This window comes from Vigna angularis, chromosome 10 (genome assembly GCF_016808095.1).
Source record: "Vigna angularis cultivar LongXiaoDou No.4 chromosome 10, ASM1680809v1, whole genome shotgun sequence".
NCBI lineage: Eukaryota > Viridiplantae > Streptophyta > Magnoliopsida > Fabales > Fabaceae > Vigna > Vigna angularis.
This window is the reverse complement of record NC_068979.1, coordinates 21,713,825-21,729,071: the sequence shown is the minus strand read 5'-3', so window position 1 is coordinate 21,729,071 and position 15,247 is coordinate 21,713,825. Positions and strand designations below refer to the sequence as shown.

Below are 15,247 nucleotides of genomic sequence, written 5' to 3'. Positions count from 1 at the left end.
AGAAGCATTTCAAATTCTGTTTTTAAATTTCCAGATTTTACTGTTTTTTTTTACTGCTGTAATTTTATTTATGTTGTAATTTAATTTCAGTTGTTGTTTTATGCAATTTAATTTCTGCTTTTCTTTATTTTTGGATGTTGATCATTTACTGTAATTTTATTTTCTGTATTTTACTGCAGTTATTTTTTTTATTCCGTTTTTTACTGTTTTCTAAAATTTACTGTTTTCTGTTTTTATTGATTTCTGTATTTATTATTTTCTTTCTGTATTTTTCTTTTACTGTTTTACTGATTTTGAAATTTTGTATTCATTGTTTTTACTGTTATTATTTACTGCTGTAATTTCATATTTTTGTTTTTGATGTTTTACTGTTTTTACTATTTTCTGTATTTACTATTTTCTGCATTTTATGTTTTTCTGTATTTTCATTTTTATTGTTCCAGATTTATTTTCACTGTTTCATGTTACTGTATTTTCATTTTTTTTTACTGTTTTCTGTTTTTACTATTTTCTGTATTTATTGTTTACTGTATTTTCGTTTTCTGTAATTTAGTTTTCTGTTCCAGATTTAATTTTAATGTTTTATTTTACTGTAAATTCGTTTTTACTGTAGCAGTTTAATTTTTACTGTTTTAATTTAGTTTTACCGTTTTAGTTTAATTTTTACCGTAATTTAATTTTTTGTTCAAACAAATTGTAAACACCCCCTACTTCATGTTAAATCTGAGACTGAACCCACAATATTGGTCCTTGAGAGACGACCTAGGAGTCACTTCCTGGTATCTATACTGCATTATTTTTTCTGTATCAAATTTGTATGACCGCGACAGTCGTATCAAATTTTGGCGCCGCTGCCGGGGAGTTTTCAGATGAATTGGCTAAGTGAGCATTCTCTTTATCGTGTTTTTGTGAATATATGGTGTATCTTGTCTCTTGGAATTGTGTGCTAAATAGAGTAAAGAAAAAGAGACAGGACCAAAAAAAAAATGTAAAAAAAAAAAAGAGAAAGAAAAATCATTAAAAAAAAATTTGTGAAAAATTGTGAATAATGGAGTCAAGAAGAGGACGAAATCAGAGGTTGTGGGTGTGTTTGAATGTATTACACTTGTTCCCCATTGCTCCTCTGTTCCTTATGGTTTGTAGCTTCTTATCTAGATATATCTTTCCTTGTCCCTGACCCATTACAACCATGAAAAGACCTTTTGATTTGAACATGCGTATATGCTTGAGTATTGATATTAGAGGCTTGCCAAGTCTATTTGTGTTTGTCTTCTTGAGTGCATTGAGTGACATTGATTTACCCTAGACACTTGAGAGAAACACTGTGAGTGCATCTGTGAGGCTTTGTTGCTTTTGATCCATCTCTTGAACTGATTGATTGTTTTCCTTGTACTGAATTGTTTGGATGACTCTTTGAGTATTTACTCTGTGTGGGACTCTGCCTATACTTTTTAACTGTCCAGATTTTATGAGAATAGTGCGACTGTGTGTTTGGAGTCTCTGTTGTCTGTTTGCCGAGTCTGTGTTAGCTTCCTGATGTTTGAGTGGTTCCCTGTTTTTGCATCTTGATTTTGCCCAGGAGTGCAAAAGACTAAGTGTGGTCTATTTTGATGAATCAATATTTTACTCACTGCACTTAGCTTATTACACCGGGTTTAATCAAGAAATTGCGCTTAGTTGCTCAGTATTTATCCTATTTTTCCTAAATGTGCTAAATTTGATCGAAAATTCTTATTTTAACTAATTTGAATTATCTGAGCCAATTATTTTACAAGGAAAATTTGGAGATACAATTTGGGACATTTGAAGGCTAAATGAAAAATAACAATTGAGCTAATTTCATCTTACCCATTTCAATTTTCGCTGGTTGCTGTTTGAATTTTGTGTCAACTTGTATTTCTTCGTTCGAGTCCAATTCTTATCCGTTTTGCATGGAATTTTTTTTCATGGTTTCGTCTAGATGTCTATTTTCAAGTATAGTTTTTACTTTGTTCAAATTCGTTTTGTGTTATTCCCAGTATTTATTTTACTATCCTATGTCAGTCTAGTACACACTGTTTGAGTGATTTTTAATCTGTTTGCATTTACTTGTTGTTTGGTATTTGTGGTGGCTGGAATATCAAAGTATTGGCTTAGAGATGCATCTCACAGTTGAAATGAATTGGAAACCAAGCACATAAGCACACAAAGTTTTATGTGAATATTGTTGCACAAACAATGTACATGGATGATGGAATGAAGCATGGGTGCTGCCACAAATTTTCTGAATTTGTCACACTCTTCCAATTCATACATGAAGCACATAGAGAATTATTTTGGAACATCTTTGGTGTGTCACATGAAGCATCCAACCAAGGAGAGCATGGGACAAGTGGACCCAAAGCAAAGAAAGCAAAAGACCCATGAAAGAGCACACATTCACGTGGAAATGGGCAGCCAACAATGAATGGAGTCTTGCTTCCTTTATTTTATTAGCACATGCTCATGGAAATGTGAAGTGGAGCACCAAAGGAATCATAACTCTCAGCAGCCATCACACCCATGGAAGCCAATGGATTTAACACAAGCAAGAGACTTCACTTTCCAGCAGCAAAAACTTCACTTTCCAGCTGCAACAATTCTTGGTTCAGCAGAAAAGGGGAGCTAGTGGAAGTACTCCATTACTTTGAGGGCTCCATCCACTAAGGAATTCATCATCATTTTGAGTGGAGATGAAAGAAACCAATTTTTTTTTTCTGAGTTGGGGAGAGAGAGCCGTGAAAAACCAAGGCAAACAAGAAGAGTTTGGAGTTGGATGAGAAAAAAAACGATGATTGCTAGAAAGAATGAAGGATGATGTAGCTTGAAGTTCTTGGTGCCTTCACCTTTGGTTTTGTACACTTTTCCATTTAAGCTTTCATTCATCTACTGTTTTCATCTTGGTATTAATTTGTATTTTGAGTTTGTAAGTTGTTGTTGTAATTTTATAAGCATTGTAATTTCAATTTGGAAGTGTTTCATTCTATTCACTTGTGCTAAAAAAAATAAAAAACCAATGGATGTGTAAGTGTTATTCTTGTTCTTTCATTTCCTTGTTTTTGGTAAGTTTTTGTTTGAATCCTTTTATGGTTTAAGGTTGAATGTTCATGGCTGTTTTGAGGTAAGTAATGAAGTATTGATTCATGATTTTATTTTAAAGTTGTAAGAAGTAAAAAAAAAATAAAAACAAAGCAATTGGTAACTTATGGAAATTGTCAAAGCTCATTCTCTTTTAATTCATCTTTGATTTTGTTTTAATTAAGAAGGAAAGGAAAACTTGGTACTGTGGCTGACTTAGTGTGCATGTGGAGAATAAAATTCAAATTGGTGTTCAATTCAAAAGATGACAAGAAGTGCTGAAAAGAGGTAAGTTTTCTTTGCAAATTAAATTGATATAGATGTTGGATGCTTATGGTTTTGGATGTCCATTTACAATTATCATTTCAATGAAACCAAGCAAATTTGTCACGGCACATGAGGTAAGTTTTAGAAGCATTTCAATTTCTGTTTTTAAATTTCAGATTTTACTGTCTCTTTTTCCTGCTGTAATTTAATTTCTGTTGTAATTCAATTTCAGTTGTTGTTTTCTGCAATTTAATTTCTCCTCTTCTTTACTTTTGCATGTTGATTAATTCACTGTAATTTTATTCTCTGTATTTTACTGCATTAAGTTTGATTCTGTTTTCACTTTTTTCTGTATTTACTGTTTTCTGTATTTTCTGTTTTTCTGTATTTTCGTCTTCTGTATTTTGCTGTTACTGTTTTACTGATTTTGAAATTCTGTACTGTTTTTACTGTTATTATTTACTGCTATAATTTCATCTTTTTTGTTTTTACTGTTTTACTGTTTTTACAGTTTTCCGTATTTTCTGTTTTTCTGTATTTTCGTTTTTACTGTCCCAGATTTATTTCTACTGTTTTATGTTGCTGTAATTTTGTTTTTACTGTTTTCTAAAATTTTCTGTTTTCACTATTTTCTGTATTTACTGTTTTCTGTATTTTCTGTTTTTCTGTATTTTCGTTTTTACTGTCCCAGATTTATTTCTACTGTTTTATGTTGCTGTAATTTCATTTTTACTGTTTTAATTTCGTTTTACTGTTTTTAAATTTTGTTTTTCTTTTTACTATTTTCTGTTTTATTTTTACGGTTTGTTAATTTACTGCTTTCAACATTTACATTTTTCCGCAACCAAAAACAATCACAACCCCCCCACTACGTGTTGACCTAAGACTGAACCACATTTGGTCCTTGAGAGACGACCTAGGAGTCACATCCTAGCTATACTGCATTATTTTTTGTTGCTTAAAATTTGTACGACCGCGACAGTTGTATCAAATTTTGGCGCCGCTGCCGGGGACCAATGGTTTAGTTTGAGGTTTTTTTTGGTAAATATGTGTTTTGTCGTCTATGTTTGAGTCTCGTGATTGTAGGGTGCTGTAACTTAGTACATGACTAGGAGCAATCCTGGAACCATATCACCCTTTGATCCTGAGATTGAAAGGACGTTTCATAGGTTAGCCAGTATTTCTAGGAATTTATCTTTAGAGTCATTTGTCGAGCCAGTTGCAGTAGATACGGAACATCCGACTACTGATTCTGATTCTGATTCTGTTATTTTTCACACTGAGAACGATATGGCACAACCTCCACCTCGCGAGAGGACTCTTAGAGAAATGGCTGCACCTGATTTCACCTACGAAAGTTTGTGCATCCAGTATCCAGATGAAGATGTTCCATATGTTCTCAAGACTGGACTAATCCATTTGTTACCAAAGTTTCATGGCCTTGCAGGCGAAAGCCCACATAAACATCTCAAGGAATTCCATATTGTTTGTTCATCAATGAAACCTCATGATGTTCCTGAAGACAGTATCTTTCTGAAGGCATTCCCGCATTCGCTAGAAGGTGTAGCAAAGGATTGGTTATACTGTTTGGCGCCTAGATCCATCACCAGCTGGGACGATCTAAAGAGGTTATTCTTGGAGAAATTTTTTCCAGCATCCCGAACAACTGCGATCAGGAAAGATATATCTGGGATTAGATAGTTTGGAGAGGAGAGCTTATATGAGTACTGGGAAAGATTCAAGAAACTTTGTGCAAGCTGCCCTCACCATCAGATAAGCGAGCAACTGCTTCTCCAGTATTTCTATGAAGGACTGAACAACATGGAGAGGAGTATGATCGATGCTGCCAGTGGTGGAGCGCTTGGAGACATGACGCCTGCTGAAGCTAGGCATTTGATTAAAAAGATGGCTTCTAACTCCCAACAGTTCAGTGTGAGAAATGATGCCATTGTGGTGAAGGGCGTACATGATGTTGTTGCCCAGTCTTTATCGGTTGTTGAAAGCAAGTTGGAAGGCCAGATTAACTCTCTTGCGAAGTTGGTGACACAGTTGGCATCCAGTCAGAGATCGACACCTCCATCTACTTCTGTTGCACGAGTGTGTGCTATTTGTTCTAGTGACCATCACACTGATGTTTGTCCTTCTCTACAGCAACCAAGTTCTCACGATACACCTCAGGCTTATGCTACGAACATCTACAACAACAGGCAGCCACAACAACAAAATCATGACTTATCCAGCAACAGGTACAACCCAGGGTGGATGAATCACCCTAATCTTAGATGGAACAATGCGCCACAACATCAACAGCAGGCAACACCTTTCCTGAATGCTGGAGCACCTAACAGATATGTGCCTCCACCTATGCAACAACACCAGAGGCAACAACAACAGCAGCAGCAAGAGGCACCTGCCCAACCAGCTGCTCAACATTCCACTTCGTCTGAACCTTCATTGGAAGAGCTAGTGAGACAGATGACTATGCAAAACCTGCAGTTTCAAAAAGATAACATGCAATTTCAGCAGGAGACTAGAGCTTCCATACAGAGTCTCACTAACCAGATGGGTCAGATGGCTACTCAGATAAACCAGGCACAGTCACAGAATTCCGATAAGTTACCATCCCAAACTGTGCAGAATCCAAGGAATGTAAGTGCCATAACCCTCAGATCAGGGAAGCAGATTGTTGTGCCTTCAGAGCCCGCTTCTACACCTACACCCGTGCCTGCCACTTGTCCTAGAGAGGACGACCACGATGGTCCATGCAGGACATTTGAGGTGGGTGGATCTTCTTCTCCAGCCGGAGGATCTTCTTCAGGTGGATCTTCTTCCTTTTCCACCACCACCGCTACCGCATCTTCTCCATTAATTGATCGACCTGTCCCTCTTCTATTCCCTTCACGGGCCCTTCCTAGCAAAAAGATGGAAGAGGTGGATAGGGAAATTTTGGAGACCTTCAAGAAGGTAGAGGTGAACATACCTCTACTCGATGCCATCAAGCAGATACCGAAATATGCCAAATTCTTGAAGGAGTTGTGCACACACAAGAGGAAGATGAAGGGCAATGAGAGGATTAGCATGGGAAGGAATGTATCTGCACTTATTGGTAAAGCGGTCCCACACATTCCTGAAAAGTGCAAGGACCCAGGGATATTTTGTATTCCTTGTGTGATTGGAAACAATAAGTTTGAGAATGCCATGCTCGATTTGGGTGCTTCGATTAATGTCATGCCTTTGTCCATATATAAATCTTTGTCTCTAGGTCCTTTGCAAACCACAGGTGTGGTCATTCAGTTGGCCAATAGAAGCGTTACCCACCCGACAGGTTTCATAGAAGATGTCTTAGTTAGGGTTGGTGAATTAATTTTTCCTGCTGACTTTTACGTTTTGGAAATGGAGGAGGGATTCTCTCATGGATCCGCTCCCATTATCTTAGGCAGGCCATTCTTGAAAACTGCCCGAACTAAGATTGATGTATATGCTGGAACTTTGTCTATGGAATTTGTTGATATTGTTGTTCATTTTAATATCCTAGATGCAATGAAATTTCCAGCTGAGGACCATTCTCTGTTTAGGGTCGATACATTGGATGACATTATTGATGAATTTATCATTGACGACCTTCATTCTGAGCATGAGAAGAAGCATTCTTTTCTATCTTCTTTGCATTCATGCATTGAATCTGGATTCGAATCAGAATTTGAGGATGATGTTGATAATGTTATGGATTTTGATGAGGATTGTGATGACCAGGATGCTGATGCCATGCATAATATTGATGATGGTGTTGACATGTCTGAGATGGAAATTGATTTAGATTGTGATGAGACGAGTGTTCTGCCTTTACCTGTGAACTCTTTAGAGTCAGAATGCATTAACCACGTTGCAGGTAGTACACCTGAATCTGACTTACAGACACCCACTCTTGAGCTGAAACAACTACCTGATAACCTCAAGTACATGTACTTGGAGGATGATGAGAAGAAACCGGTGATCATTTCTACCTCCCTTGATTCTGTTCAAGAGGAGAAGTTGCTTGGTGTACTGAGTAAGCACAAGAAGGCAATTGGTTGGAGTTTGGCTGACATACCTGGTATAAGCCCGGCCACATGCATGCATAGAATTCTTTTGGAAGATATATACGGCCACATACCTGATATTACTGAATTAATATCAATACTCAAGCATATACGCATGTTCAAATCAAAAGGTCTTTTCATGGTTGTAATGGGTCAGGGACAAGGAAAGATATATCTAGATAAGAAGCTACAAACCATAAGGAACAGAGGAGCAATGGGGAACAAGTGTAATACATTCAAACACACCCACAACCTCTGATTTCGTCCTCTTCTTGACTCCATTATTCACAATTTTTCACAAATTTTTTTTTAATGATTTTTCTTTCTCTTTTTTTTTTTTTACATTTTTTTTTTTTGGTCCTGTCTCTTTTTCTTTACTCTATTTAGCACACAATTCCAAGAGACAAGATACACCATATATTCACAAAAACACGATAAAGAGAATGCTCACTTAGCCAATTCATCTGAAAACTCCCCGGAGACCACACTTATTCCCAAAACAATTCCAAAGCTCCAGAATTCCTAAGGTTAAGGTAATCATGGTTTTTCACTTAGGGTTGGTGTATGAGCTTCACAACAAAGAAATGGGGAAAACGTAGGCTCAAAAGGGTTATCAATGCATGAAAATAGGGTAGGCTTATCTGGCTCAAGAGGCTCAACAACAAAATGCCTTTATTACTTTCAAACATGCGTATCGATCGAGAGTAATCAAAAACAGTCAAGCCAAGAAATATGTGCAAGCAATCAAGAGATATATAACACACAAGAAAGATTATTAAATGGCTCAAATCTCACACAGGTAAAATGGTCACCATCAATTCAACTCTCAAACATCTTGATCATCTTCCAAGTAAAGAAAAGTAAGGAATCCAACAATTCAGAGTATCAATGAAGTGAAGGAAAACTGACAACCTAATCACAATCCAGAATTCACGAAAAGCATGCAAACTGTACACAAGACACAACAAACTACATAAAAACCGAAACATGAACAAAGAAACAACCTCCCCACTTCGTGTTGACCTAAGACTGAACCACATTTGGTCCTTGAAATTTTGTATTCATTGTTTTTACTGTTATTATTTACTGCTGTAATTTCATATTTTTGTTTTTGATGTTTTACTGTTTTTACTATTTTCTGTATTTACTATTTTCTGCATTTTATGTTTTTCTGTATTTTCATTTTTATTGTTCCAGATTTATTTTCACTGTTTCATGTTACTGTATTTTCATTTTTTTTTACTGTTTTCTGTTTTTACTATTTTCTGTATTTATTGTTTACTGTATTGCGCCAAAATTTGATACAACTAAAATTTGATACGACTGTCGCGGTCATACAAATTTGATACAGAAAAAATAATGCAGTATAGATACCAGGAAGTGACTCCTAGGTCGTCTCTCAAGGACCAATATTGTGGGTTCAGTCTCAGATTTAACATGAAGTAGGGGGTGTTTACAATTTGTTTGAACAAAAAATTAAATTACGGTAAAAATTAAACTAAAACGGTAAAACAAAATTAAAACAGTAAAAATTAAACTGCTACAGTAAAAACGAATTTACAGTAAAATAAAACATTAAAATTAAATCTGGAACAGAAAACTAAATTACAGAAAACGAAAATACAGTAAACAATAAATACAGAAAATAGTAAAAACAGAAAACAGTAAAAAAAATGAAAATACAGTAACATGAAACAGTGAAAATAAATCTGGAACAATAAAAATGAAAATACAGAAAAACATAAAATGCAGAAAATAGTAAATACAGAAAATAGTAAAAACAGTAAAACATCAAAAACAAAAATATGAAATTACAGCAGTAAACAATAACAGTAAAAACAATGAATACAAAATTTCAAAATCAGTAAAACAGTAAAAGAAAAATACAGAAAGAAAATAATAAATACATAAATCAATAAAAACAGAAAACAGTAAATTTTAGAAAACAGTAAAAAACGGAATAAAAAAAAATAACTGCAGTAAAATACAGAAAATAAAATTACAGTAAATGATCAACATCCAAAAATAAAGAAAAGCAGAAATTAAATTGCATAAAACAACAACTGAAATTAAATTACAACATAAATAAAATTACAGCAGTAAAAAAAAACAGTAAAATCTGGAAATTTAAAAACAGAATTTGAAATGCTTCTAAAAATTACCTCATGTGCCGTGACAAATTTGCTTGGTTTCATTGAAAGGATAATTGCAAATGGACATCCAAAACCGTAAACATCCAACATCCATACCAATTCAATTTTACAAAGAAAACATTTACTTCAACTTCAATTACATTTCTAAATGAAAAGCAAATTAAATTGTATTCTCCACATCACCTACGTACACAACATTCCAGCCATGACACTTCTTCTCCAAAACAGCTCATGAAAAGACAAAAACATAATACAAGAAGAGGTCCACATGTTGGACTAAATGCTAATGAATTTTTAGAAGAAAATGATGATTTCTACAAGGAAAAGAGCTCTTTTACGTACACACCTACTCCACCTAATTTACTTCTTCAATTTCAATCAAATTGCTTACCATTCCAGCCATGACACCAAGACTTTCTTTCATCACTAATTAAATTAAAATCAAAGAGGTATTAAAAGAGAAAGAGCCTAGAACATCTATGCATAAACACTAAAAAGATTCAACAAAATTGCATAGAAAACAAAATGAAAGAAGGAGAATAACTCTTAAACAAGCCGAGACCTTGCACCATAAATCAAAAGAAGGAAAAACACTTCCCAAAATGAAATTACAAAGCTTCTAAAATTACAACATCAACTTGCACAAACAAAATACAAATTACAGTTTATAGAATACTAAGATGAATATAACAACAAATGAACAAAAACTTAAATGGAAAGATGTACAACACCAATTTAGAAGACAACAAGAATCCAAGCATCATCCTCCATCCCAGCAGTGATTTGTTTTCTTCATCCTCCCACCATGAGCTCACGGCCTCTCCTCTCCATCCACCAACTAACCCCCCTCCAAAATTTTTCTTCTCTCCTTTTTTGTATCAATGGCTGGATGAAGCTCTTTTGCATGTGTTTCTTACTTTGGCTTCCATGTCCATGTGAAGGTATGATGGCTGAATATTTTCCTGCTGCACCAACCGTGAGACATTGTGAGAGATGTGCATCTTCCAACTAATTCTTTAAACTCTCCTTCAATCAAAATAAAACAAAGGGGCCCTCCACTTGATGTTTCCAGCCGTGACATTTGTGAAACTTAAGTGATTCTTGGTACATTGCAAGCATGTGTTTGGTGGACCATTTTCAGAAATGTGATTCCATGTCATCATCCATCAAATGGAAGTAAAACTCCATGTGTGTGCACTCATACCACAAGCTTTTGTATATTCCTTCCATCATGTGCTACTTGCATTTGTTGGACTTCACGTAAATGTGCACTTCTTTATCCTATTCTCCATAAAAAATTAAAACCAAAGCCTTTCCATGTGCATGTGCGGCATGTGTGTTTCCAAATTCCCTTTGCTGGACTGACACAGTGGAGTAAAACATTTACTGGGAACAACACATAGTGAATTTGAACAAGGTAAAAACTATACATGAAAATAGACATCCATACAAAAATATGAAAAAAAATTGCATGCAAAACGGATAAGAATTGAACTCAAACGAAGACACACAAGTTGACACAACATTCACGCAGCACTGGTAATCGTTTACAGCACTCCTGTAAACGATTACCCGAGAGGAATTGCAAATTTGTACAGAAAGTCCAACACAGGTACTCAGTCAGGTGAACACAGGTCACCATTGGCAAAAAAACTGACTTTTAGGCACTTCTGCCCCTGTAAACGATTACCCGAGAGGAATTGGGAATTTGTACAGAAAGTCTAAATGTCCAAAAATATTTTCCAAAATTTTTCATGCACTCAATAATGTAAATCATTCGTTTCAGATAATTCAAATTAATTAAAATAAGAATTTCTGATCGGATTAGGCTCAATTCAGTAAAATGGGAAAATACTGGACAATTAAGCACAATTCCCTGATTAATTCTAGCACAATAAACTAAATGAAGTGAATAAAATAATGATTCATCAAAATAGACCACACTTAGTCTTTTGCACTCCTGGGCAAAATTAAGACGCAAATCAGGGAATAATTCAATGGACATTAGGTGTACGACCAAAAACTCAGCACACAGAAAATAAAAACTCACAAGAAAGAAAGAAAATTTACACTGTTCTCAAGAAATCTGGACAACGAAAAGATGTAGACAATATCTGACACAAAATCATAGAAAACAGATACTCGCAGAAATCATCCAAGCAATTCAAAACATGGTAAAACAATTAATCAGTTCAAGAGGTGAATTAAAAGTACCAAAACCTCACAGATGCACTATCAGTGTTTCTCTCAAGTGTCTAGGGTAAATAATAATATCAGCTCGATGCACTCAAGAAAGCAAACACAAACAGACTTGGCAAGCCTCTAAAATCAACACTCAGAAGTATATGCATGTTTAAATCAAAAGGTCTTTTATGGCTGTAATGGGGCCAAGGACAAGGGAGGATATATATGGATAAGTAGCTACAAACCACAAGAAATAGAGGAGCAATGGGGAACAAGTGTAAACACAGTCAAATCACAACCAAACCTCTAATTCAATCCTCTTCTTGACTCCATTATTCACAAAATTGTTTTTTTTTTTCATTTTTCAAATTTTTTTTTCTTTTTTTTTTTCAATTTTTTTTTTTCACTCAACAAGATCATATTTCCAAAAATAAAACAAGATGAGGAACCAACTAGCCAATTTATAAGAATCCCCACGGAGACCACACTTATTCCCAAAACACTTCCAAAGCTCCAAATTTTCCTAAGGTTAAGGTAATCATAGTTTTTCACTTAGGTCGAGTGTATGGGCTTCAAAACAAAGAAATGGATAGTATAGGCTCAAAGGGGTTATCAAATGATAATAACAGGGTAGGCTTATTTGGCTAACGAGGCTCAAGAAATAAAATGCCTTTATCATTTCTAAACATGCATATGTTTCAAGAATCATCAACAAGAGTCAAGCCAAGGCACATGTGCAAGCAATCAAGAGACATGTCACACGCAAGAAAGAAATAAAGTGGCTCAAATCTCACATAGGGTATTTGTCACAATTAAATCAACCTCTTAAACATCATAATCATTTTCCAAGCAGAGAAAAGCAAAGATTTCATGCCATGAGTATCAATCGAGTGAAATGAAAGACGAGTCTACAACTTTAACATAGTCTAGAAAATAGAGAAAAAATGTAAAATTGCACACAAAAACACACTAAAAACAATCTAAAACAGAAAAAATTTAACACATAAAACAAAGAACAATCAGAATCTCTCCCTATAGACCACACTTAAACTACACATTGTCCTCAATGTGCTCTAAGCATACATCAGCAATCAGGAAACATATTATGGACAAGTGCAATAAAAGGTAGGGAAATGGGAAGAAATTTTCAGTAACATCCATCAGTAGATGTTATCATTGACATCCATCAGCAGATGTCCAAATCACCTAGCACCCATCAGTAGATGCTAAAAAAATAATTTTTTTTATTTTTTATTTTTTTTTATTTTTTATTTTTTATTTTTTATTTTTTTATTATTTTTTTTTATTAATTTTTATTTTATTTTATTTTATTTTATTTTATTTTATTTTTTTTTTGAAAAAGGAGAAGACCGGTACTGTGGCAACAGTTTCGGTGGGAATGACCGGCACTGTTGCTACAGTGGAAACAATTTGCCTATAAATAGGCCAACTTCAGCGCCTGAGCGACATTTCTGACCTAGTCTGCTCTCTCACTACTCCTCTCTGAGCGTCTGGAGCTGCGCGGAGCCTCTGCCCCGGTGCCTTTTGAAGAGTTGAGATCTGCGAGGAGCTTCTGCAACCCCTACTTCTCCAGGTAAGTCCTCTGCACTCTCGGATCTCCCTTTCTTTCTGCTTGCTTTACTTATCCTTCTTTCTGCCTTCTCTTTTTTTTCTTCTATTTTCCTCTGCTTTACTCTTGCCTACTCTCCCTTTACTGCTTTCCAGTATTTTTCTTCTTTGCACTGCTCTTTATTTTTCTTTCCGCTCCATCTTCTTTCTTCTCCTTTTCAAATTTTTTTTTTTAATTTTAAAACACTAAAAACACAATTGTCTTAAAACATAAGGGGTATATCGGCTGGAAACCAGACGTTAATCTCCCTTCGTTTGAAGGTATGGCAGAGACAATCGGGTAGAACAACGCCACGTACCCCACTAAAAACTAAAAACACAAAAACATAAATTAAAACAAGAACAACACGGACAAGGACAACAGGACAACAGGACGTAGATCCGTTTAGGACCCTTTTGCAAGGACCGTGAAACAGATCTGAGACCAGACCAAAAACATCAAAGACAGACAGGACAAAATAAATCTAAAAGAAAACAAGAACAAATAAAGAAAACACAGAACTAAGAAATTTTTTTTTTTTTTTAAATTATGCTTTTTTATGAGTTATGCTTTGTTCTTTTGTTTTTTTTTTTTTTTTTTTAGAATACAGCGAGAGGAAGAATGAGCGAGATGGAAGCAGAGAGATACACCAGTCAGCGGTGGCGTCTTACCGAAGATCAGACCCAGATGATGACCAGAATCTACAACTTTGGGGTCACACACCCAAGCAGAGCGCAAGTTGTCGAGATCACGTCTCGACTAAGGATCTTCGGAGATGCCAGCGAATACAACGTGCACTGCTGGTTCAACAATCACGGCAATCGGGTCAGGCGCTGGCAAGCGGAGATAGACCCTACTGGCACTCAGTTTTCGCAACTGCCACTATATATGTACGGTAAGACTCTGATCAAAACTCACTTTTATTTATTTTCCTTTCCTCTTTTATTATTAACACACAATTTTTATTTTCTTTTTTATTTTTTTTTTTTTGGCCGAAAGATTATGACTGGGTGATTATGAGGGCACCGAGGCTGCTGAATCTGTTTCCCGTTCCGATCATCATCGACGACGATAGGGACGTACGACAAATCCCGCCACCCATGCTTCTCACATTCCGAACCAGAGCTCCCTCAACGGAGCTCTCCCTGAGACCTCCACAACCAGCTCGAGAATTCTTTCGTTGAATTTTACTTTTTTATGTTATTTTTTTTTATGTTTTGGCTGGCCGAGTGTGGCCAGAATTTGAACAAGGCATGTAATCTGAACACTTAATTTTTTTTTTTTATGCTTTTATGTTTTTATGTTTTTTTATGTTTTTTTTTCTTTTTTAATGGTCTGTAATATTTAACGATCAGAAATGATCGAACCCTGAACATCTTTATTATGTTTTTATGTATTTTATTTTATCAGCAGTGTAAGACAAAATGTTATCTGTGTATCAGTTATTTTCAATAAATGCACTCAGATTATATCTCTACTCAAACCTCACCTCTCTGCCCTATTACTGCAATTTTATGCTCTCTGTTTTTTTTTTTTTTTTTTTTTTTTTTTAACAAAAACGAAATCTAAATAATTAAATAAAACAGAACATGTATTAACGAAACAAAATACCTAATACCAAACATAAAATATCAAAGCAAATAAAACACATATTTCAAAAACAGCAAACAAAACACATATTTACAAAACATACATTAACAGACTAAAAACAGAACACAAATAAATTTTTTTTATTTTTTTAAATAAAAAAAACAAATCGAAAACTAAGAAAATCTGAATTCTCCCCTAATTCACAAACCAAGAAAATTAAGGGAAGAATGAACAGGAAAACTCCCCTGGTTATGGTGGCAGTTGCCAAT

At 35.1% G+C, this 15,247-nt stretch overlaps 1 protein-coding gene and 1 long non-coding RNA gene across 3 annotated transcripts; both read left to right on the top strand.

The window, feature by feature from the left end:
- The first annotated feature begins 503 nt into the window (after nucleotides 1–503).
- LOC128194367 (uncharacterized) lies at nucleotides 504–3,004 on the top strand. Its single transcript, XR_008245815.1, has 2 exons — nucleotides 504–882; nucleotides 2,126–3,004. It is a non-coding gene; the product is annotated as an uncharacterized LOC128194367 (long non-coding RNA).
- A 9,605-nt stretch (nucleotides 3,005–12,609) lies between these two features.
- On the top strand, nucleotides 12,610–14,812 carry LOC128194466 (protein WUSCHEL-like). Of its 2 annotated transcripts, XR_008245843.1 has the most exons (3): nucleotides 12,610–13,373; nucleotides 13,992–14,283; nucleotides 14,388–14,812. XR_008245843.1 is itself a non-coding variant. In XM_052870137.1 (2 exons), exons 1-2 carry the CDS (start codon nucleotides 14,010–14,012, stop codon nucleotides 14,570–14,572), a joined length of 459 nt encoding a protein of 152 aa, XP_052726097.1. In that variant the 5' UTR covers nucleotides 13,981–14,009; the 3' UTR covers nucleotides 14,573–14,812. The 2 variants fall into 2 exon arrangements, 1 of the variants encoding a protein (XP_052726097.1); XM_052870137.1 differs by lacking the exon at nucleotides 12,610–13,373 and having other exon boundaries at nucleotides 13,981–14,283.
- Nucleotides 14,813–15,247: the final 435 nt, after the last annotated feature.

Bases quoted from the DNA above. Each gene is read 5' to 3' on its own strand.
- LOC128194466 (XM_052870137.1), top strand. From the start codon at position 14,010: ATGAGCGAGATGGAAGCAGAGAGATACACCAGTCAGCGGTGGCGTCTT. The intron at 14,284-14,387 runs GTAAGACTCTGA...TTTGGCCGAAAG, and splicing joins ACTGCCACTATATATGTACG to ATTATGACTGGGTGATTATG.